The following is a 25,248-nucleotide window of genomic DNA, read 5'->3' on the forward strand; positions in this document are numbered from 1 at the left end:
CATTTTGGGAAAAATCGCTTCTGTGCTTTCTTGTTGAAAGTAAGATGAAAAGACCGATACCACTTTCATATCTGTTAGGTGTTGGTAACTTTTGTAAAAAATAATTATTGTCATATTTGTTGAAACTGTCACTGTATTCTGAAGGAAGTACGAGACAGATAGTCTGCAAATAAATCATGCCCCTCCTCCCCCAACCACTGCCTCTAATGGCATTTGCAAGAATCAGATCATGACCACAACCAATCAGAGCCAAGCAGTCTTTAATGCAGCCAGAGAGTCTCAAACACATCGGTCAGTCATATCAATCGTTCCATGAACTGCGGTCAAACTGTCAAAATAAGCAGCGTTGATTACATACGAATCACGATTCTGTAACTGCATTACCTATTTCTCACCTTCAGTGTTTTCAGACACATATTTTAGTGTACTGTTTTGTTGTAAAATGTGAAAGTTGGTCCAGCTGGTGGGCAGTGCTTGGTACGCCCGTCTAACTGTCCAACATGCTGATGGGGTCACAAACCTTCTCATTGTACAGCTAAACAGTACAATAAAATGTTTCTGAAAAACATTTGTGGTTAGAAATAGCCAATGGGTTATGAAATCTTGATTCATATTTGAACAGCACTGCCTAGTTTGACAGTCTCCCTGAAGTTTGCAAGCTGTGATTGACAGCTGCATTAGAGACTTTTAAGTTTTGATTGATTGATTTCGTTCACATGCAGTAAGGCCATCAGAAATGCTACAAGGTAATAGAGTAGGCAGAGGAGTATGATTTTTTTACATTATCTTCCTCAGTGCTGTGTCTTAGTGCTGTGGTAATATAGTGACAGTTTCAGTCACATATGAAAAGTTACCAACTGTAGCTTTAAGGATTAAGCTAGAGGGAGTGTGGGGGGTTGTTGATTCTGAACAACTTCATTTTTCTTTCCCAACTCTGATCATTTCTGATCCATTTGTTAATTTATCAACATATGTTTGTACGTCCAAATGTCCCTTAGGTTAAGCTTTATTACATCCTCTCTGTATATATATATATTTAAGGAATAGTATCCTTCTAGTTAATGTTTTTTTTCTTTTTTTCATAAATAAATCTGTTGTACCAAGTTTGTTTGATCAAAAAGCAAATAGAAATGTCAAAGTGACAAGTTGTGGTTTAACAGGGAGTGATGTGCTGTAACAAATTCTAATGCATAAACAGCTGCTCAACACTAGAACAACAGCAAAGGAGAGTTTATTTATGATCAGGTGTTGCTAGAAAAGATGTTGGTCTGTGCATAACAGCCAACTGGTGCCTGAGCCTTATTGTTGTTTGACTATTTAAGATGGACTTTATTTGAGAATTCATGATATAAAATATCAGGGTTGTATAATGTCATGGCACAGTAAGTACCAGAGAAGGGCAATAAAAGAGGTTAACAAAATGTGTTGCAGACAAAATGCAATAAAGCCTATTAAACATCATGCCAGGTCAAATAAAACTGGGCCAAAAGATTACACAGATAAAAAAGCAAACAAACAAACAACTTAAGTAACAGACACGTATAATGATAAGGCTTGTCATGGTGACCATGTTTTCTCCCCAAGTAGCCCTGGTGTTATTCAGAGATGCTGAAAGAGAAATACTGTCCAGTGGAGTAATCTGTAAAACGATACTCTTCAACAGACCAGAAACACACACACGCACACAAACAGGGATTCATTTGGGGCCTCGAGACTCTCTGCACTTCACTAGCTGCCATTTCTGAATGATCAGAGCTTTTGAAAGCTTTTTTGGTCCATGACAGCCTTGTATTTCTAACTTCTGATGCCTTCTAAAATTTCTAGTCCATGAACCACTTAGGTCAATTGACTCTGGAGAAATGAAGAAAAAAAGAAAGCACTAACCCCAAAGAGAGAAAATAAATGCATACATTGTTAAACTGCAGAAAGTACAAGTAGTGTATGTAATACAATAAGTAAATTTAAGTCTCCCACACATCTGCAGTTTCCTGAGGTTTTGTGCTTATGGTAAATACAAAGGTTTTCCCATTGAAACTTTTCCATTTTTCACTGCACAACTTTCATCTTTGCGTTTAGCATTTATTCAACCGCTCAACAAGGCTCTCCATAATAACACAGAAGGATGCAAAGTTTATCTATAAAAAATGTAATATGTAAACAAGTATTCAATGATTATACTCACATTATAATACTGAAACTGAATGTACCAAACTGTATTTATAGGATCCCCAGTCTAACACAACAACTCCTGAATAACAAGATGGCGTTCCACACTAAGATGTTAAAAAATATCCAGCAACAAATTAAACAACCTCACATAAGTACAACATCCATTTCCATGTTTTACATAGTAAACCATAGAAAATAACCACAGACCTATAAATAGATAAATTAAATAAGTGAAAGCTAAAGAATTCCAGAGGTTTTGAAGTTAGTTTTCCATACACGACACAGACGTTTTGAAATGTTGTGTTAAAAGTGTGCGGCATCGTCTGTCTGCGTATGTGTGTCTGATGTAATGTGTGTGCCCCTGACCCCAGCAGCTGTGCCAAAGCAGATGTTTGCCAGTATAATTACCACAAACTCGTAGAGAGGAAGAGAAAAAGATGGACAGAGAATGAAAGAGAAACACAGACAGTGAAGAAGATAGAGAGGCAGCATGTGTGTGGTGGGAAAAAAAGACCATTTTGCTTTCACAACCCTTATGAAGACCGTTAAACACAAACCTGATGGCGCTTCTAAGGCAGACTGATTGAATTTCATGCACACAAACTCACCTACAGATGCACATTAACATTCATGCTCATAATCATAGTGACCGGCTATGGCATCATGTTTGTTTTCAGATATTTTTTACCTGCAAAACAAGGTGTGTCCACCTTTCCAGTGTAAGCCTTCCCTCTGTTCTGAAGCTGACAGTCAGAGGAGTCTGACTGCTGGACTGACCATACCGCAGGGTGACCGCCTGCTCGGACACTGTCACAGAAAAGAACAACTGCTCCTCTGAGCTCTTCTCCAGCAGCATCCTGAGGGCAACAAAAACACACGCAACACAATTATTACAGCAGCAACAGACAGTTCAGACAGTCCATTTTAAACATCTGGCATTGATAAGCTGTTATAACTTAACCCAGAAGGAAGGAGGATGGAAGAGTGGACTCTAAAACCCATGGAGCTGAGCGCCACTACACACATTCACACACACAGTCTCTCATTCTGACATTTACACATGGAATATCAATATTTTACATGACTGCTAGGTTTGAGCTGCTACACTGGGTGTAGCCACGGACACACACACCCACAGTGTCATATTAACCACCATCACTGACATTTTATGGGAAATCATGACTTTTATGAACCCAGAGACACATACCCTATAAATCACAGATAGATATATGCATGAGAGACCATATGTATGTATGTCTGCACATGCGTGTGTGTGTGTGTGTGTGTGTGTGTGTGTGTGTGTGTGCCTGTGGGGAAAGACAATGAGATAGAATGCCAGACAGAGATAATAAATGCAAGAAGAAAGTAAATAACAACTAACAAGCTCCTTTACTAAACTTAGATTCCCTTCATTGTTCAGGAGGCTTTTATCGGAAGCCGAATCATCCACAGAGGTCTCTTCCTCTTCAAAACAAATGGACCAGATGATTTAAACCAGTAAAAACACTGAATAAAGCAGTCTCACAGTGTTTTTCACACACTTCTGGTCACAGAGGGGCTGTTAACTATGGTGGCCGATGCAAAAACGCAAATGGCCCCATCTAGACCCAGTGTTTGGTTTGTCCGTTCTGGGCTATTGTAGAAAAAAGGCGGTGAAACATGGCAATCGCCGTAGACAAGGACCTCCTCACTATGTAGATATAAATGGCTCATTCTATGGTAAAGTAAACCTGACAAATATTATTTTTCAGATGAATATACACGGAAGAAAAGAGGAATGATGATCTCCATAAACCTTGGTTTACGCCAAGCCTTAAAAAAATCTTCCTTGACAAAAAAAAATTATACAAAAAATATATTCTAAATCCAACTCCTTTAAATTCTAAAGAATATAAAACATATAAAAACAAATTTGTGCATATTTTACACTCAGCAAAAAAAACATATTTCTCAAAGAAACTCCAAGAATCAACAAATGATATAAAATCTACATGGAATATTATTAATCAATTACTAAATAAAAGAAAGAAAACCTCATCGGTTTCAGTCTCTCAGTTTCAAAATGGAGATAAATCAATCACCGATCCATATGACATCGCATGTGGCTTTAATAGTTTTTTTGCAGATGTGGGTGCTTCTCTTTCTAGCAAAACTAACAATAGTTTGGGTAATCCTTTAGATTTTTCAGAAAAACAATATCCATGTAAGTTGCAATTTGAGCCACCACAAATAAATGAAGTAAAAGAGATTATTAAAAATATAAAAAATAACTGGTGATCAAAGTAACTTCACCAACTATCGCTCTGTATCTATTTTACCTTGCTTTTCTAAAATTTTGGAAAAATTGATTTATACCCGAATGTTAAAGCATCTAAATGTGAATAATATCTTATATGAGCATCAATATGGATTTAGAAAGGACAATTCTACCTACATGGCACTATTGCAACTTACAGACAAAATACACACAGCTTTGAACGACAACAAATTTGCACTCGGCATTTTTTTGGATTTATCCAAGGCATTTGACACCGTCGATCATGATATTCTATTGGCCAAATTAAAATACTATGGTTTTCAAGGAAATGCATTAAAATGGTTGGCTAATTATATGAGTGAAAGAGAGCAGTATGTATTAATGAATGGTTGTGTTTCAAATACAGTTCATACAACACGTGGTGTACCACAAGGATCCATTCTAGGACCCTTATTATTTCTAATTTATATTAACGATTTCTCATTAGTTTGTAAATTCTCTTTTCCCATTTTGTTTGCTGATGATACCAACATGATTTTATCACATACTGACTTGCACACTCTAATAAATAATACAAATGAGGAAATGGTGAGAGTTGCAAAATGGTTTCAACTCAATAAACTTGCATTAAACATTAAGAAATCTAATTTCATAATATTTGCAGGAAAGGGCAAGAAATACATTAGAGATCATGTTAGAGTTGTAGTTGATGGAAAACAAATTCCCAAGTATCTCATACACGTTTTTTAGGCATTTTAGTTGATGAGAATTTAAATCGGAAAACCCATATTCATTTTATTCATAACAAAATTGTGAAGTCATTAGGGATCATCAGCAAAGTTCGAAGCGTTATAAATGTCACTTGTTTACTGACTTTATATTATTCTTTGATTTATCCCTATTTGATTTATGGTAATATTGTTTGGGCAAACACATATCCTTCTAATCTTCATAAACTTTACATATTACAAAAACGTTTTGTTAGGTTGGCAACTTATTCAAACTCTATTGAGGCGTCTGCCCCCCTGTTTAGAAAATTTAACATTTTGTCAATATATGACATAAACACTCATCAGATATGTGTGTTTATATATAAATATATGTTTCTACCTTTTTCTTTAACATCATCGTTTAGTAATTTTTTTAAATCCAATTCTCAGTTTCATTCATATAATACCAGACAAGCTGACCATCTTCATCTTCCTTTTTATAAAGCAAAACATGGCCAGTGCTCTCTTAGATATCGTGGTGTACAGATATGGAACTCCAAGGTACATATAGTGAAGAGCTAGTTGTCTTTGATATTTTTAAAGAAATTGTTGTTACATTTGATCCACAATGTTTAAGTTCTTTTTTGTCTTTTTATTTTTTGTTGCTTATGTGTATGTGTTGCTTGCATATACGTGTGTGTGTGTATATGTATATATATATATGTATATATATATATATATATATATATATATATATATATATATATATACACACACACACACATATATATATATATATATATATATATATATATATATACATATACATATATATATATATATATATATATATATGGGCTACTTTTTTTTCTTGTTGTGTTTCTTGTATTTGTGGTTGTTTTTGTTCAGTGTAGGTTAGTTTTTGTGTTATATTTACTTAGTGTGTTCTTGCTATTTGTTATTTAGTTTGATTAGCTTAACTATATTAGTTTAGTTTCACTTTGTTTTTTGTTTTTTAATATATATTTTTTTCTTTCTTTATTTTGTTTTTTCTTGTTCATATAGTTTTCTATCTTAAGTTGAGGGGAGGTCCGTTGTATAAGCTTATAGCTTCTTGACCTCTCCTGTCACATCCTTACTTTTTTTCTATTATTTATCTGGATTCTATGTAGTTTTTACTATGCGTGCAAATAATAAAACTAAACTAAAACTAAATCATACTCATTATATCATGTTCCATTTCTGCCAATAAATCCCTCTAAATCCTACACACTGGACCTTTAAACTTTGACGTATAGGTTAAAATCCTGATTCAACTTAGCATTAATGTCATTATTGATTAAGCTGCATATTATATTTCATGATTTACTAACCATTTGGTCTTTAAAATTTCAGAAAACAGTGAAAATGCCAATTAAAGAGGCCAAGTAAACAAATGTGAAGTTCTTGTCCAACCAACAGTCTAGAGGCCAAAGATATTCAATTTTCTATCATGGAAAACCAGTAAATATCAAAATTTGAGAGGCTAAAACCAACAAACTTTAAGCATCTTGAAAATCATATGCTTTGATAGATTGTAAAAATGGTGGTCGTTTAATTCTATTTTCGCTTATCTGTTTCAGCAATTGAGGCAAGGTAAGGTGATGGATAGGGAAAATACAAGTTGCCAAGAAAAAATTTGACCTTTTGTTGTTTTTCAAATAAAGCATGACAACAAATACTGATTCATCTGCGATAATCATTACATGCACATTTGTGGCCAAACTAAAAATAAATATAAACTCAAAATGAGAATCCTCAAACGATACAAACATAACTTCACAGTCATAATGTGTAAGTATGGCCATGCTGTAGTAAAAACTATGATTTGTAAAAACAGGTGGCTGGCTCTGTTCATTGTTCAGATGAGGGGAGGGATGTAAAATCACAGAGAAGGGGAGAGACAAAGCGAGAGGGGTGAGGAGAGATGGACAGAGGTGAGGATAGAGGCCTCCTTTCATCTGGCTTCTTTGATGGCAGCCATGATCGTCTCTACAACAAAAGACTGATGGCCAACGACAGCAACAGAAGGAGAGAGAGGGAGAGTGAGAGGGGAGAGATATTACTTCCATTCAGATGCATTCAGCCATACAGGTGTCATGTTCGGCAAACCAAGACAACAAGAGTTGTCTGTCATCTGAATCCCCAGACAGACAACTTCACAAACAAAATCACAGCATGGAATTTAAAGGAGTGACTTGATCTCTGTCTGATTCTCCTTCTCAGAGTTGAATTTAACTGACAGCAACATTTAAACTGAAAATCCAGTCCGTTACTAGAATACATGTGAAACCTGTCTAGTGTTGCTCTAGGGCTTTCTTCAGACCTGTCACCACTGCAAAGTTATCAGTCACATTAATCGTTGCAGCACGATGTGGAATATGTGCATGTTGACAGACTTTTATCTCATGAAAGCTCAACAAGACCACAACAGCTGACTTTAAATATTGGTTTAATCTACAAAGATGCAATTATTTTCTGACTCAGCAGTGCCTTTCTTTGTGTCCACATGTAGCCAAATATTTCTGATCATATTAAAAGACAGCCTGGTAAAATTCCACCACAACATTTTACTAAGAAATTAATCCGTCAAAAGTGTAGTATTAGTATTTATTAGAGGCTGAACAATTTTTAAAGGCCAGTGTTAACTGTGTTGACGAAAACTATGACGAAACTATTGCGTCAACAATAGGGATGCACCGAAATGAACATTTGTGGCCAAAGCCGAAGCCGAATAATATTAAGCGCTTGGCTGAATACCGAGTACTGAATACCAAATATCGTTGTTTAGTTTTTCATTAGTTTTTTGCAGATGAACCCCCTCCAGATTAGTGTTGTCACGGTACCAAAATTGGATCCCACTGTACGATACCAATGAAAATATCATGGTTCTGAGTAGTATCATGATACCACAGCGAAAATGAGACAGATGTGCCTTTTGTCATTTATAAAAAGATAAATCACTTTTCTATAATACATCAATGATATTTCAATGGAATAAATTACTTATTGACTTATTCATACTTCAAAAACAGCATCAATAAATGATTAACATAGGGGGGATCAAAATAAAATAAATAAATAAAATAAGAATCAACCAGCCACCCTCCTCCCCTGACAAGTAAAGAACAGTCCCTAAAGTGCGGTGAGGTTTGTGGGCCGTGAACGGCTCGTTTCTCCTCTGACATGTCACGTACGGTCTGTGTTCGGCTGGCTCAGCTGTTCAGGTACTTCTGGGCAGTCCACATGCCAAGAAGAAGATATTATTGGAGCCGACTTCTCCGTCGCCCGGTAAGCCCGATGGCCGCCGTATTTGACAGGAATACATTACTGTCTGTGTCTGTGACCCCCGTTCAACCCACAACCAATGGGATTCGCCTTTCGTTTCTGCTGCTGGTTGAAATCTGTAGGCTGCTCGCACAGCGTGCTGAATGATTTAAGCCTATTTTGCTCGCTCAAAACTATTTTTAGTCGCAAATGCGAGTGCCATGACGGACGGATCGCCACACTGCCGACATTTTATTCCGCCTGTCACGGCACGCTGTTTGATTGCGTTATCAAAACACGCCGCTATTATTCGGCCTTGCTTTTAACTTATTCCACCGAATACCGAATGTGTGTTTTTTTGCAATATTCGGCCGAATATATTCGGTTACCGAATATTCGGTGCATCCCTAGTCAACAACCTTTTTACTGTGATGAAAACGAGATGATGACAAGCTCAAAATAGATCTTGATAGTCAAAACTAAGACTAAATAAAATCTAGGTTTCATTTTCATTGGCAAAACAAGACCTGACGAAAATGTTAGTCGTGCATGAGTGATGAGCTGGTAAATTCCAGTATAGTCTGCACCGGAGTGTTTCGCTAGCCAGCAAAGACACACACACCAAAGCAATGTCGTGCTACGTTGGTGCTACTTGTGAGCTGTAATTTAGCAGTAAATAAGAAGCTGTGTGTTTGACTGTGGATGCTGGAGCTGTTGAATGAATTTGTGGAGTTTGTTCGTTGCAGCAGTCGCTGTTTGCAGTTAGCTCTGCTTTTTAGCCACAGAGTGGCAGCGGAGCAAGTAGCCACCGGCCATCAGACGTCACAGCTGTTCCTCATAGGATTCAATTCAGAAGCGAACTCAAAAAGATTTATGTGTTGATGCTGTTTGACAGGCAGGTAGGAGGCTCAGTTTGAGCTGTAAGTAAACAGTCTGAACTTAGCAGTTTAGCTTAGTTTAGTTTTAATCACCGACTCTGAGAGAAGACACAAGTTTAAACCTTGGACTAACATGTTGCTGATTAAGAACAAATTTCTGCTTCTTCACAGTGAGATCGAAAAGTAAAAATGAACAATAAATCTGGTACAAATCCTGGTTATCTCATATTAGTTACTTGTGCTGTTGAAGTTTTTGAGACAACCTGACACTGTGATTCTAATTTCTGATAAATTATTTAGACTACTGGGTTACTTTACAGATAAAAAACATAGAAAACATATTGATGTAAGTACTAACTAAAAGTTAACTAAAATGTCGTGAATGTTCATCACCTAAAACATTTAGAATTTTTGTCGACTGAAATATAGCCAATTAACTCGCCAATCAACTTCCAAATGGATTGCCCAAGATTTTGTGGAAAGACTGGTCACAAGCAGAAGGACAGCAAACTAACTGTTCATGCCAACTGGCAAAAAGGGGAAACATGTGGATGCATGCATGTATGTGGCCTTAGCTATTGCTAATTCATGTTTGTTTAAGTGTCCATTGTAAGTCCAACAATGTTATAGAAGTGCATTCATAAAATCATTAACTACATTTAACTAACAATACTCAATCGGCAAAAAAAGAGCAAGACCTCATGTATGTCTAGCCTATGTTTAGTTTCATGACAAAGCATTCAATGTTGTCTGAATAATCCACTTTAAGTGATGCTGTATGCTGGAGGAGGAGATGGGGTTGCCAACTACAGCCAACTGATCGCTTTGTGAGTCCTTGTGCCTTGTGTGTGCGTGTGTGAGTGCAAGCTGATCCGAGTGTGTGTAACTCTGCACCATCCCAGCCCTGCCTGCAAAATACCAGCACACTCTCACACACACTCTGTCTCTCACACACACAACATGTCACAGTAGGACATGACAGCCAGTTGTTGGCCAACATTTCCTGACAGTGATACTGACCTGACCAGAGCTGACCTGATTGCTCCTTGTTATTAGATCAATATCACAGTGCTTTCACTTCAATGCACTTCCAATGTTTGAAAATCATATTAGATATCATATCAGAGCAGACATTGACTATACATCAAAGCAGCAGTGTGGTTTCAGCCGGGAGATATATTTCATCAGTAGTACAGGATTATGTTGGACTACTCTGATATGATACATCAGTAATTGTGACTCATATGTACGACACAATAACATTAGGATACTTTGAGAGCATTGACTTATAACGAATGTGATTTTTCAGCATTTTAAAATCACTGCATGAACTGTCATACACAGAAAACCACATTTGGCTGTCATGCACACTCACACAGAGCTATTATATATCTGGCCTTTGCTTCTTTGTACAGGGAATTGAAGGAGAAAAAATATATAATTTAGACACAGACATAAGATCCACGCACAGTATACTGTTTGTACTGTAGGGTGACATCCGTAATAAATACAATTTAAAATTCAGCGGCAGTGAACAGCTGCTTCTCAAATAGGCCTCATATATCCCGCTACACAACTGACTGATGGCTCTCTGAAATTACAAAAATTAAACTCACATCTCTCCAGAAGAGCTCAGTTTTATCCACAGTGCCAGGGTGAGGGAACCTAACGCTCCTAGTTTCTGTGAGGGGGGAGAGACCAGACATCCATCCTGGACTTGCCGAAACAGCACACTACTGGATCCACCAGAAATCCCCTCTGAACTGGACGTGGTTCCAGCCTCTGTCTGAGTCCCAGGACGAGTGTCAACATCATCTTCAGTCACACAGGAACCCCTGGTGGGATAAGGTTTGAATGTGTTAATATTTTTTCTGTTTTTCTAATTTTACATGTTCTGAAAGGTCAGAGGTCATGTGAAATACCTTGATGACCTTACTATGACTTTGATCTACCTACCTGTGTGCAGGCAGTAGCAGTGGGGCATACGGAGGTGTGGAGGATCTGTAGGGACACTCCTGGACACAGAAGGCCTGATAACACATCATCAGCTCAGTCTGGGTGGACACTGACTGACAGTAGCTGCTCCGCTCTGGAACCCCACAGGTGGAACGAGCGGGAGAAGTGGACATGGGTTTGAAGGCAGCGATGTTTTCCATTCGTGGAAAATGTCCCTAAGAATAAGAACGATTAAAAAATGAATATCAATCAATCCTGTTTGTGTCGGCAGCAACCTGAAACATTTGGATACAATACTAATTTTAAATACCATTCAGCAACTTGGAGAATCTATTTCAAAGTTCTATAAAATTCAACAATCAATGGGTTAAAGAATTGAGTTGAGTGTGTTTTTGTGGGCCAATTTCTTGCTGTCACACATACCTTTTATATACTGAATGTTTAAAATTTATTTGGACAGGTGTTCTTAATAAAATTATCAATGAAAAGAGAGAAAGATAAGACCACGGAAATTTTTTGACATATTTGTTGCATGGACATGAATTCATTTGTAGCTTCCAATAGGCCATTTTCAATGGAGATCTTTTGATATGGCTAAATTCCATTTAGTTGCTTCAGTTTCAGGGTCCTGTTATTGTGCATACAGGCTTACTGTCACACAGTCATGAGTTACTGGGACACCTGAATAGAACAGGGCCACCATCAATCATTATGTTATTAGTAACACCTGTGCTTTTCCTACCATAACAAGATAAAATGTCTAAATGACTGTCAGCAGGGTTTGTTTAAATAGTCATTAAATAACCCATACACAGTATACTGTCTATTAACAGTTACTTTTCCACAGTCTTTGGATCAGAAATTACAGCTGCACACTTACCTGTGATGAAGCAGGTGTTGCACACAGGCTGAAGAGGAGGAGAATTAACCAGAGAATGACACGATGCCACCTTATCCCTTTCATCATCTTCTTTTCTCTCTTCTCTTCTCCTTCGATGAAGCTTTTCAGGTGTAGCATCCAAGGAAAAACAGGCCACTTCTTCCTCTTCCCCATCCTTTTGTCCATTTGCTTGATTACACCTTCTGTTTCTGAGGCTGACAGAATCCCAGACACATCAGCTTTGCTCTTGTGCTTTCCTACCACGCATTTCTCCCCACTCTTTAGGTCTTCTCCAACTTTCCTGTTGCATTTTTTCCTTAAATTAAACTGCTCCCCTCTCCGTCCTCCATCCATCTCCTCTGTTCTGACTCCTCTGCCCCATGTTTGTCTCTTCCTTTTCACTTTCTCTCCCTTTGCTCCTCCCTGGTCGTCTCTCTGTTCGATCCATCCCTGGCCTTTGACCCCACAGGTATCCAGAATCGGGTTTTCGGAGGGGTCCAGCATGGTCCGAGGTTCGAGAAGCTCGGACAGGGGTTCTGCAACATTCTCCGGGGCAGAGGGATGCTCCAGAACCTGGATTTTTTTCGGAAGCCTTCCAGCAGCGCTTGAATAAGTGATGACTGTCATGGTTTCATGGTTACAGGGTTACAGGGACATTTTTTACAGGCCAGTGCCCCTAGGGTGAGGCTACGAAGCTTAGCTCTCTGTTACACTGTCACCGTCCCTCGCACACACACACCCCCACACACAAACCACAACCAAAGCCTTCACATGATAGGTAGGATTTCACAATCTAGAGAGGGAAAAGAGAGGAGGAGAGAAGGAAAGAGGAACGTGGTCAGACCAAAATCCAACATGAGACAAATCTGAGGAGAGTGAAATGCCATGCAGGCTATTCCCTAGCCAAAGCCTACACTATCATGTACAGCTTGATGGAGGCACAGCTCAAGTGATACTGCTACATTGCTTTCCCCCTTTTCTTCATTTTCCATTGAATTAAACATGCCCTTTTTCCTCTGGCACCTGGCCTTCAGATTTTTATCCAACTGAACGGGTTTTCACATAAGTTTGTTGGAAATTGAAGCTTAGGTCAAACCTCTCTTCATTACAATACTTATCAGCTTCAATTTCACATTTTGACACATAAAAAGAGGCCAGCAGTGCTCTCATCTCCAGTGTTGAATTACCTGGACCCCCCTGTCCACGGTTCCCGTTGGAAAATAGGAAAGCTAACAGTGTATCTAATAACGTCTCCTATATGCCGAACAAATTTGTAAATCTATGCAGATATTGTGACATGCTAAAATATGTGGTTACCTGTCGCTGTGGAGTCCAAGCACAAAGCTCTATCCCCATCACAAGTGCAGCGTCAACAAACATTCAACTTGTTGCTCTGGCACTGCTCGCACAAAACAAGCTAACTACCTGTATTTCTCCACACACCTGTCCGTCAGCAGCAGCAACACGTCGCTCCAGAAGAAAAAATAGTCCTCTTCAAACATGACTTGAGTTGTTTGGTCCGTCGTTGTGCCACACACTGTGACAGAAAAACTGAATGACAGTACAGCTGCACTTGACAAAGCTCCTGTTTCTTCTCCCTGTGTCGTACCTCTCTCATTCAGAACATGCGGCAAGCGGTGCTAAGGAGATTACCGCGAGCTGCCATCTGGCCAGCAGCGCTCGAGGCGGCAGGATACTGGGCGCAAAGTAACGGTGAGGACAGCGTTACACTGCTGAGAGCCAAGTAACGGAAACTTGAGAGCCCCGGGGGTGGCGTGAGAACAAACACTGCGACACATCCGTTTTGCATCTGTTACAGAATACTAAAGATTGTCCATGACAGCGAGGCATTAATATGCGGTATAAAAAGCCTAATTACCCCCTGCCTGCTAGTAATGCTTTACCCCCACCTACGTGGGATTCGTCTGGGTTTCAGACAAGTGGCTCTCAGAGACAAGAGGAACGCTACTGCCGTCGCTAGGCAACGGTGATCCGCTCCAGCCAGAGAGAGTGTGGGCAGGAAATCATTTAATGGACTCTCTGTCAAATTTATTTTTTACTTAAATAGTACATCAGCATTTAGGGGGTGATGCATTATGGCACTGATGAGAGAAAACAAACAAACAAAAAATTGAATTTGTTTAAATTGCTGTATGGATAGACTGAGGTCATTCATTCATTTGTAATTCCTGAAGGGAACATCTACCATTAACTTGGGCTTTCAAACACTGACACTACGTATAGTGCTTTTCAAAATGCTTTAAACACATATTAAACCAATTATGTTCCAAATACACACTAAAAAGGAACATAGTGTCATGGTGGATTTCAACTCTGAATGCATCCATAAATAATAATAAGCCAAAAAAAAAAAAGTTAGGATACTTAAAGGAGAACTACGCCCACTTTCAAACTTCATCTAAGAATGTCCAAAAGTATTAATAAACATAAACAACTCTAAATCCAAAAGGTACAGTGATAAACTCAAATTTGTGATGTCAAGTATAAAGTCTGAGGTTGCTTCATAGAAAATTTACTGAGAAAGATCTTATAGATCGGTGGCTCCCAAATGGTCCAGCCACAGCATCCAGATTTCTCCCCAGTCATTAGTTCAAGGTCCACACAGTTTAATACCTTCAGCACCATACATGCATTTGGTTATGTTGTCGAGCTAGTTTGCTGTCTTCCTCAAGTAGCTCTCTGTTAGTCTCTCCCTCTACAGTGGGAAACAGCACTTCAAAATAAAAGCTCTGTGCCTGAAATTCACTGTACTTATGAATAAAGTGTGTTTTTTACAAGCTTGACAGTATGGGAGTCACTTGCAGTTCATTTAGAATGGACCTGCGACCCACTTTTGGATCATGACCCACCAGTTGGGCACCCAGGGAAATGCGCTGAGTATGTGGGAACATTTCTGTTTTTAAACTGGGAACACTATGATAGAATAAAGGATGTAAAAACAGAAAACAAACATTATCTGGCTCCACAAAATCAGACTCCCATTTATTGTCAGTGGAGCAGCTCCAGACTTTATACCCTATGACATCACAAGTTTGAGACTTAGTTCTCTGGTTTCTGGCTTCGAGTAGCTTATGTTTACAGTTGTTGATTGAATGTTCCCAAGCCATGGAAATAGCATGTTGGAATTCCTAACTAAGGTAGTGTTCCCCTTAAATTACTAGGGGTTTTTGTGTCCATTCCAATGGACAAAGATTCTTAATGCTGAAATTAGTAAAAATGACAATAAATGATCTTAACCAGTGGTGTGGTTGTAGTTGATGAGGTGAGTGTTACTACAAGGTAGATGGGTAGGTTACCAAGGAGGACATGGATATACCCTCCTATATATTTTAGTGGCTTTTTGGCTGAAAGGTATAAACTGCCAGACAACGAAGTGGGTATACCCTGTGTACCTGCGTATACCCTCTACTACGCAACTGATCTTAACAGACCTTTTTTTTTTTCAACAAAAAACCAAAGAGTATTTATTTTTCATGACTGGTTAACCCATATCAATGAATAAAGTGATGCTTCAAGACACATTGCATATTTATTTTGCATTGCATCCCTCATCACAACTCAAACTATCCAAATTTATGAAGTATCTCAAGAAACAATATGTCTACTTGTCAACTGAACATTTCTCTTAATAATGTCCGTGAAATCAGTCAGTAAGTCAGTAAAACATCAATTTTCAAAAGGAGAATAGGACAGCAGATCTGAAATCAGTCAATTCAAGCTATTTTGTAGGAATATTTAAAACTAGGGCCTTTAATTTGCAAGATGCCTGAATGAGAGGCAAAGGAGGAGTTGGCAAGGTGTCTTTCCCTGTCAGCAGTTTAATAGCAGTCACCAGGGATGGCCTGATGTGTGCTATTAATTGGGCCTTAGTGACAATTAAACATGAGTTATAATTACAGAAGCCCTGTATGCAAACATGTCCAAACGCTATAGGTGCTGTGAATGTCCTATGATACGTGGTTGATAATGCAGACATTAAAAATGTATATATTTCTGTTATAAGTATTTAAATGTGTGCATGTGCTTGTGCGTGAAAATCTGAGTTGATGAGTAAATGAAGACAGAAAACTGGCACCATTAAATTGTATTTATTTATATTATTTATATTTACTTTATTCCATCTTTCTTTGTTTTATTTCAGGCCTGCAAAACAATTGTTATGAATTATTATTTTGCTGCTAACCTAAGCCAGTTAAATGCATTAATCCTCTGGTTTCAAAAAGCTGAACATCCACTAGCAAAACATAAACAGTCCCATCAACACACACACACACCCACACACACATAGAGCAGCAGCAGTAGCTCAAGTGTACAGTACTTTAGACTTCCACTGTGTGCTTAAGCGCTCTGCATTTAAATTGTGTAAACATTTCTACCAAAAAAAGAGCCTCTCTTATATTTTTCCCTGCCGACAAGTTTTTACGTTATCATACTAATCGCGTTTGAACAGCTGCAATTTGCTTTGGTTGAACAAAGGCATTCTAACTAGGTTTTAATTAAGTGTTCCTAATGACCTTAAGGAGATTAGAGGTTCGCCTTCTAATCAATACCAGGCAGAGAGGAGCAAAGGGAGAGGAGAGGAGGAGAGGGGAGGTGGCTAGGGGCTAGGATAGAGGTAGGGAGGAAAGGGGTGGAGAAGGGAAAAAAGGAGAAAGCGAAAGAGGGAAGGAGAGAAGATGAAGTGGGAGGTGGTGGAGGGAGGACATTAAAAGGGAAAGTGGAGAAAAGAAACCATGAACTAAAAAAAATAGTCTCAAGGTCAATCTTACAGCCTGCATATACATTTGAAAATAAGAAACTGAGTCATGATGGCAGACTGGGGAGTTACCTGGCTTTCTTCAGTGGCCAGCAAGATGATAATATGTTTTTAATGCTTAAAGGCATCAAGAAAACGTGGCTAGTGGCAGAGAGGGACCGTCTGTGCATTTAAGCAAACATTCACATACATAGTGTGACCATTTACCCAGAGAGAATTTGGAGCCCTCTCTTATTCATTCCTAGCCATAGTTCCCTTGTTTTGCTTCTTCCCTCTCCTCTGAGAGGCTGAAAATGACATCACACCACTGAGTCAGAGAGGCTATGATTATCAAGAGCTTTGTTAGCCAAGAAGAGTTTCTCTTATCCTCTCCTCATAAGACATTTGCATAGATTTGCACAGAGTGTGTCCACATGACAGAGAATCTAGTCATACATTGATTGTGCTAATTTATTCAGCCAGGCACATTCAATTCCAGAGATTGAAGTGCTATCACACAAACGGGATTAAAACCGGATGACGATCGCACAATTAATATTGTCTCATTTTCTAAATTACTTATGTATGACTTATATTTGGCTAAATTGTGTTTGCTGGTCTAATAACATTAAGGGTAATATGGTAAATGTGGGCTGTAAATGTATCGTCTCTCTGAGTCTCCAGAGCAGCATGAATATGTATGGAGACATCCTTGGCCTCACTGCTGATTAGGAAAAGTGGAATAAATTGATGGTCGGGCTGTGTGTTTTTTAGCAAAATACAATATTATGTTGTCCATATGGAAATGTTACACACAGATGCGTGTAAATGTTACACATTACTATCTTAGGCCTAATGCGTTCAAGAACAATTTTATCTGAATAATAGCATGTTGGTGACTGCAAGCTCATCATTTGGATGCCATTGATTTTAGATTTCTTTCAGTGTGTGTGCCTGTATGTTTGTATGCACATATATTAGCATGTGAAAAAAAGTATGTGCATGAGTGTATAGGTTAAAGGTGCATTGTGGAGTCTTTTCACTGGTGTAAATTAACATACTTTTTGTTTAAATTCAGTCTTTCTCACCAAAATGTTTTGCATATACCCCTGAGGACAAAAAAAGCCTCTATACATGCTGACACATTTATGTTCTTATTGGTGTGTTCATTGCAAACAAAATGGGACACAATAAATAAAAACATTCCTCCAGAAGCTTCTAGTGGTCGAAACCTTCACAGTGTAACTTTAAAGGAATACTTCACCCCAAATGACCATTTGTAAATCAATTAAGGGTACTTTCACACCTACCCTGTTTGGTTCAGTTCAATAGAACTTAAGTTCATTTGCCCCCTAAGTGCAGTTCTTTTGGGCAGGTGTGAACACAGGAATCGCACTTGGGAGCGCACCAAAACAACCAGATGAAGACCTTCTTGAAGAGGTGGTCTCGGTCTGATTACAAACGAACTCTGGTGCAGTTCATTTGTGGTGAGAACGTGTTCCGACCTCGATCTGAACCAACTGCAATCACATTACTTATTGTTTGGGTTAAACATGAGCATGTTACAGGATTATTAATGCACATTCAGCACATCCTGTGTATCAAAACATTGTTTTCCAGTTGGAGCCACGCCTCGTTTTGAAACTGTACAGTTTGCCCTAAACGAACGATGCAAGCAATGTGGTACACGATGACCAGCGCTAAAATCAACCTGCATAGTTGTCCCTCCATTGTGACATTAGAAAGTGTTGCATTCATCTTGCAAATGTACTCTTCTCCAACGTTTTGTTTACTTCCTGGATTTTTCCTGTATTGAAATTCTGACCAATCAAGAGCAGCTTTCTTGCGTGAGGTATTTCATCTGGTCCACTTCTAAATGCTGCCGTGAGAACACGAACCAACTCTAGGCAATTATGCAACTTTGTAACAAAAGTAATCCCAGATTCAGACCAAAGCAACCGAACTCCAGGTCTGAGAGCAGCCTTAGTCTAATTCATCTAGTTATATGCTTAGTACATCCAAAACAGACAGATCCTTCTGATGGGGAACTGAAAAGTTGCTGGTCAACTATTGCCTCAATCGGTAGTTTGTTTGAGCTCTTGTGTGACTTTGGTATATATAAACATACCCTGTATAACACCAAAGTCACACAATAACACAAACAAACAAACTGATTGAGGCAGCGGGAGACCAGCAGCTCCTGTGTTCAGTGAGGTAAAATACTATTTTTGTCAATGGAGTCTGGCTGTGAGGAGAGCATAGATAAGTTTCACTTTCAGTTCAGTTACTCATTGGAAAAGGCTGTCTGTTTCAGAAGTAGCCCTACTGTGTATATGACTGGATAAATTCAACTTTCTAGATATTCAAGTGGTCATGTGGAGGGTGGAGTATTCCTTTGAAGTTACACTGTGGAGGTTTTGACAACTATTGACACAATGGAAAAATGTTTTTAGTGTGTCCCACTTTGTTTGAGATTTGGATGATGCTGCACAAGTTGTGTGAGAGTTTGCAAACAGATGTTTTGATATAGTTTTGCTGTTGTTAAACATGGACCCCTATGACTTCAACACAGCAAGAATGTTCTCAGTTTTCCGATTCTTTGTTTGCTGTACACATGCAAGAAAAACAAAGGTTTCTTCACAAATTCAACATAACACCAGGTGAATAATTAATATATAGATGATCATATGGTGGGTAATGTGTTCCTTTAAATAACAATAAACACCAACATTCTCCACTGTTTTTTAATGATTTTTGTGCGCAAAAATGTACTACACAAGATGAGGTAGATTTAGTGATGAAGCAGATTACTTCCCTGTCGGATATGGATTTAGTAAGCTGTAAGGTGTAATAGGTAGATATTCACCCACAAAATGGCATAAAGAGAAGTTGTACTCTGCAAACTTATATCTATTTATATTTAGACATACTTATATTTATCTATCTATTTAACATAGGACCATGTTGATGATCAAGAGACCAACACCGTGACTGTAAGCTGAAGCTATAGTTTGACAGTGCCTCAGGATGCTCCATCACTATAGCTGCTGGGTGCTGGCATAAACAATGTCTATGTTTTTTCACAAGACATTATGAGAGGGGATAAAAAGGGGGAAAGGAAAATATTTCCACATCTGTTTTTGTACTCCATCTTTCAAATTCAATTTAGCTTGCATCAAATATGCATATACATCAAATCTCAGAAACACCACAGCAGCATGCTTAGTTGGCAACTACGCTGGTCTGCCTGAAAATGCACCCTGCTGTGCTGGTGTAAGGTTTATTTAGGCTATCTCTTCTATTTTCCTCTGCCACTTGCGTCATCCTGCTGTCTATTCTCTATTTTGGTCACTTCTGTCCTCCACTCATACACCTTTCCCACACACCCCACTCTCCACAGGCACCACTCATTCTTCCCTTCATTCACTCTATTCTGTTCTCCCCTCCCCATGCCCTCAATCCCTCTTACCGTCCTCCATCACCACTCCTCTCTAAATGTCCTCTTCTTTCTTGTCCTTGTTTTATGCAGCATTTTCTATAAATAGATATATATTTTAATCCACGTTCATCATTTATCCTCCCTGGCTCTAAATGAAATGCACCAGAAACTAGATATAAAAACAATTTGGCTTTTCCTAGGCTTTTCAGATTTTATATCCTTAAGTCACAGGGTCCATATTGTGTGTGTGTGTGTGTGTGTGTGTGTGTGTGTGTGTCTGCCCCCTATTGGGGTTGAGGCCAGTGACACCCTCAGGGCTGTGCTGTCCAATCCCCTCCATGCTGCGTTTCTATAGGATTGAATTAACCTCCTGCCTCTCTTGACAATGCACATACACAAAACCATCCAGTCTCACTCACACACTTTGTCTATGCCAATCACCTCTCCCCTGTCAAGGCTGTATTATTAGCTCGGGGCACTTCTGCAACTATTATCACTCAGATTTACCTATGGGAATCAACCTACTAAATGCACAGAATTTGGTCATTCATTTTCTTAGAAGAGTCACAGTATAAAGTGCACGTCACTAGCTGCATAGGAATAACAGTGCTGTAGCTTTAGTGTAGAATGAAACATTAAAAGTTTTGCTGGCTGTAAAACTTACTGCTGCACTGATTTATTTTGGGCCATGAGAGGCAGAATGTAGAGAAACAGAGACTGCAAAACACACTTGAAAACAGACTTATAGCTAAGCCACTGTCTTACAGAGAAGACTTTGCCTTAAGTAATTCTGCATTCACTTATAAGCTGAATCACTACTTTGAGTTGAGGGAGTTAATTAAACTGTTCCTTAAAGTCATGTACCCACTCAGAAAGCCATTTTCTGTGTGGCTTAGACAGTCATCACTAAACAAATATCACTTTAATGAGATTTTATGCTTTTAAAAACTTTTTTATCAATCAATTATTGATTTTAAATCAATAAACATACTAATATATTAACATTAGTTGGGTTTAACCTGTGAATGACACATTACCTGTGTTTCCTTAAACCTCTGACTGTAAAGAAATACACTTGCACTTTTTTTCCTCCATGGTAACACAACGACACCATGGTTAAGGTGCAGTTTAAAGGTAGGGTCTGGAGGATTTTCCAGTTGCTGTTTGTAAACACACATTCAAATTCGGCCCCTCCTATCAGGCTCAACTCTCCTGGGAGTACGGAGCCCGGAGGTACGGAAGAAGGCTTCACAGAAGAGGTTCAGGCAAGGCTCGCGCTGGTGCACACTCGGACACGCTCGGAGACACTCGGGCACAGCACCTGCGCTTTCTCATTGGCTGGGGAAATCTCCGCCCAGAAGCGGTCCGAGCTCACAAAAACATCAAAATACAGAGTCACCACCACACACAAGTAGAAGCCCATAGGTGATGATTAAGAAGGATTTCATTTGTATATGTCTATATTTTGTTTTGTTTGAAAATCCTCCAGATCCTACCTTTAAGGGACAGTTCACGCCAGTATCAAAACTACATATTTTTAATCTTCCCTGTATTGCTATTTATAAAACTTGTTTGTTTTGGTGTGAGTTGCTGAGTGCTGGAGATACCAGCTGTAGAGATGTCTGCCTTCTCTTGAATACATTGGAACTAAATGGCACCAGGTTTGTGGAGCTCAAAGCACCAAAAATACATCTGAAAAACTCAACAGAAATGTCTATTTTCAGAAATCATGACCTGATTACTCAAGATAATCCACAGACCTTGCTGTCAGCAGTTTCAAGTACATCACCATACAGAAGTAAGTGTGCATCTACTGCTAGCTCAACTAGCACCACTGAGCTAGCTAACGTTACAGCTCAGCTGAGGAGGATGCCATTAATGTTTACATCTTGAGCTGTCACAAGCTCTAGCCTCTCATCAGTGAGTAGATGCACGCTTCCTTCTGCACATTGATACAGTTGGATGGTGTAGTTGAGTAACTGGGCCATAATTCTTGGAAAGAGACATTACTGTTGAGTTTTTTAAATGTATTTTTGGCACTGTAAGCTCCACAAGCTGAGTGCCATCTAGTTAAATTCATAAACTGTATACAAAAATGGATGACACATCGCCACTTATTCCAACCATACAAAAATGAGGCCAAATCATCCCAAATACAGCTACTGCCATCTTGCACTGGCGGTGTATTTGGAGCCAGAGTCTGCACAGTAGTGATCTCTGCAGTGTCAAGTTCCCACCCATGCATCCATCGAATCAATCAGAAGCAGCACCATTGATCGTGAGCACACTGATTGACACACACAGCTGTCAATCATGATGTCAAACCCTATTTGTTTTATAGCATGAAATAACGTATTACAAAATGTATCAGAAAAATGAGTACTTGAACTGCATCAGCTTGATAAGAACTACCTAAAACTATCTTTAGGAAAAAAATCATTTCACTAACATGGAGGATGCAGGGTTGATGACCAATACTGCAGCCAGCCAACAGGGAGCAATTAAGATGTTTTGGCTTCACTTTTTCACTTTTGGGAGCTGTTATGGTTTATTAGTCTATGGCTACATAATATTCAAGAGAAGGCAGACATCTCTATGGCAGATATCGCCACTGACGATTGGTCTGTGATGGGACAGTCTCCCTCAAACCTGATACACTACACTCCTTTAAACCTTTTAAAATGAGGGAACACTGTTTCCTGCATTGACACTGAAGGTTGATATTGGATGTAGATTGTGTGCTGCAAAACTGGCTGTGGGCTGCAAACTAGAACCTGCTGGATTTGAGGCAAATGTTAGTTTAGATGTTTTACATATTAGTTTGTTTAAAACTAAAGTGAGAAAGAATGATAATCATTTTGTTCATGTTTACCATGAGGTAATCCATGAGTACTGAAACACACCATGTGCGATGGAGTTATTGTGTTTCACTGTTACACCAGTACTACTCTATTTTTGTTAGTATTTTAATACATGTGTTTAAATAAAAACGTGTTCTGTATTTGGAATAATATTTATAAAAATGCATTCCTTTCAGAGCTCTCTCTTGTGTCCTGACACTGTAAACAGCAGTGAGTTAGTGAAACTGCTTGTGCTTTAAATACAGACACATGCGTTATTAACGTACATATCTGATAAGCTCTAATTGGTTTTCTGAGGAAAAGTGGCTGCTGCATATCAAACCTTCCAGCTATCTATTGGCCACTAGTGGGTGATTTTAAGTGCCACTAATTCACTGGCCAGTGACACATCAGACTATTTATTAAAGTACACTAACTTAATGAATGGCCCATAGAATGGAGAGTTAAAACATTTACTGTCCTAAGAGAGAGATAGAGAGCAATAGACACAGAAAGAGGATGGGAAGGGGGAGAGAGAGAGGGAACGAGAGAGGAGAGAGTGAGAATAAATGGCCCATCGTATAGAGTTAAGACGTTAAAAGTGCAAATAGACAGCTGACCCTCTTATAGCTTGCACATGCAGCTCCGACACGCGCAGCCACCTAAGCCACTTTACACCCTGCGAGATAGAGGGATGGGGGACAGAATGGGAAAAGAGAGAGGAAAGGATGGAGAATTGGATGACACAAGAGGATGGGATGTTGGAGAAATGGAAAGAGGCGACAGATGGAAGTGAGGCAAGCAAACACAGGTGATTTATAGTTATAGTGAATACGATTTTAAAAAAGAGAATGACAAAAATGAATGAAGGAAAGATCAAAGAATGAATTAGAAAGAGACAGAGTGTAAAATGAGAGAAAGAGACAGAGTGAAAGAGGGAGAGAACATAGAACACGTAAATCATTGAAGGTTTTTTACAAACGAGGGGCCGTAAATTAAACGCAGAGTGGTCGGCTAGTTAGCATGTAAGTTAAGTAGGCCATATGATTTGATGGAGAGAGGGTCGTTGGAGAGCACGGCACAAGGAGAGAAGACAAATGTATAGAAGAGACAAAGAAAAACAAGGAGAGAGACCTGGGAGAAAGGAGAGTTACTCTTCATTTCCATAATTTCTCAATTCTTCTGTCATGCTTTCTACTGTCTTCCTGCTTTTCAACATTGCATTGTCTTCATAGAAATAAATCAGGTGATTGAAATAGGAAAAGGTGGGAAAGGAAACGAAGACCAGAGCATGATTTATTGTCAAAGTCATTAGAGGGATTTGGACTCACAGCAGCTACGTTACTGTGTTTTATCATATATAAAACATATATATTTCTGTCATATTTATCACTTACACTCCAGTATACAGTATATACTATATATTTCTTGTCTATTTTTTTTCATCTGTGCCCATATTTGTGCACTAATTTGCTTGTCACTGTGCACTCCGTTACTCTCCTTATCTGTGTTTTAGTGTGTGTGTGTGTGTGTGTGTGTGTGTGTGTGTGTGTGTGTCAGGGGAGCCGGATGCTGTGAAAGGCCATTACCACCGTGAGTCCATGTCACTAGGCCTGTGAAACCCAAGGGAACCCCACCACTGATACGAAGGGATATGGGGATAACACACACCCACCCACCCACACACACACACATACACAGGCATATAGAAATGTAGACACATACAAATAGTGCCTACTTATGGCCACATGTGGACCCCACAAGGTAAAATTATAAATCACACATGCCAAAATGAACACACAACCACCCACCCACACACACCTACACACACACACACACACACACACACACACACACTAATAGTTCTAAATATATATACATTTATAGCCACACACAAGGGGGGTTAAATAGCCCCAAAACAGGCCTTTGAAACACCATCAGTGTGAAGCTGCCACACATTAGCACTTTACAGGTCACAGCGCCTAAAACAGATATGGTCACCCTTGGAGACTGACCCTGTTTGGCACCGTATTAGGAGGAGAAAATCACATCCAGAC

General features: G+C 39.0%; 1 protein-coding gene across 1 annotated transcript in view; it reads right to left on the minus strand.

The window, feature by feature from the left end:
- ush2a (Usher syndrome 2A (autosomal recessive, mild)) overlaps positions 1-12,914 on the minus strand; it is a 256,938-nt gene extending 244,024 nt beyond the window's left edge. The window contains exons 1-4 of the mRNA XM_078160648.1: positions 12,157-12,914; positions 11,277-11,491; positions 10,937-11,155; positions 2,858-3,026 (exon numbers count right to left, since the gene is read on the minus strand). Coding sequence (XP_078016774.1) covers positions 2,858-3,026; positions 10,937-11,155; positions 11,277-11,491; positions 12,157-12,783 — 1,230 coding nt within the window. The 5' untranslated portion in view covers positions 12,784-12,914. The remainder of the gene's footprint in view (positions 1-2,857; positions 3,027-10,936; positions 11,156-11,276; positions 11,492-12,156) is intronic.
- Positions 12,915-25,248: the final 12,334 nt, after the last annotated feature.

The sequence above is a fragment of the Epinephelus lanceolatus genome, chromosome 2, assembly GCF_041903045.1.
Source record: "Epinephelus lanceolatus isolate andai-2023 chromosome 2, ASM4190304v1, whole genome shotgun sequence".
NCBI classification, from domain to species: Eukaryota; Metazoa; Chordata; class Actinopteri; order Perciformes; family Serranidae; genus Epinephelus; species Epinephelus lanceolatus.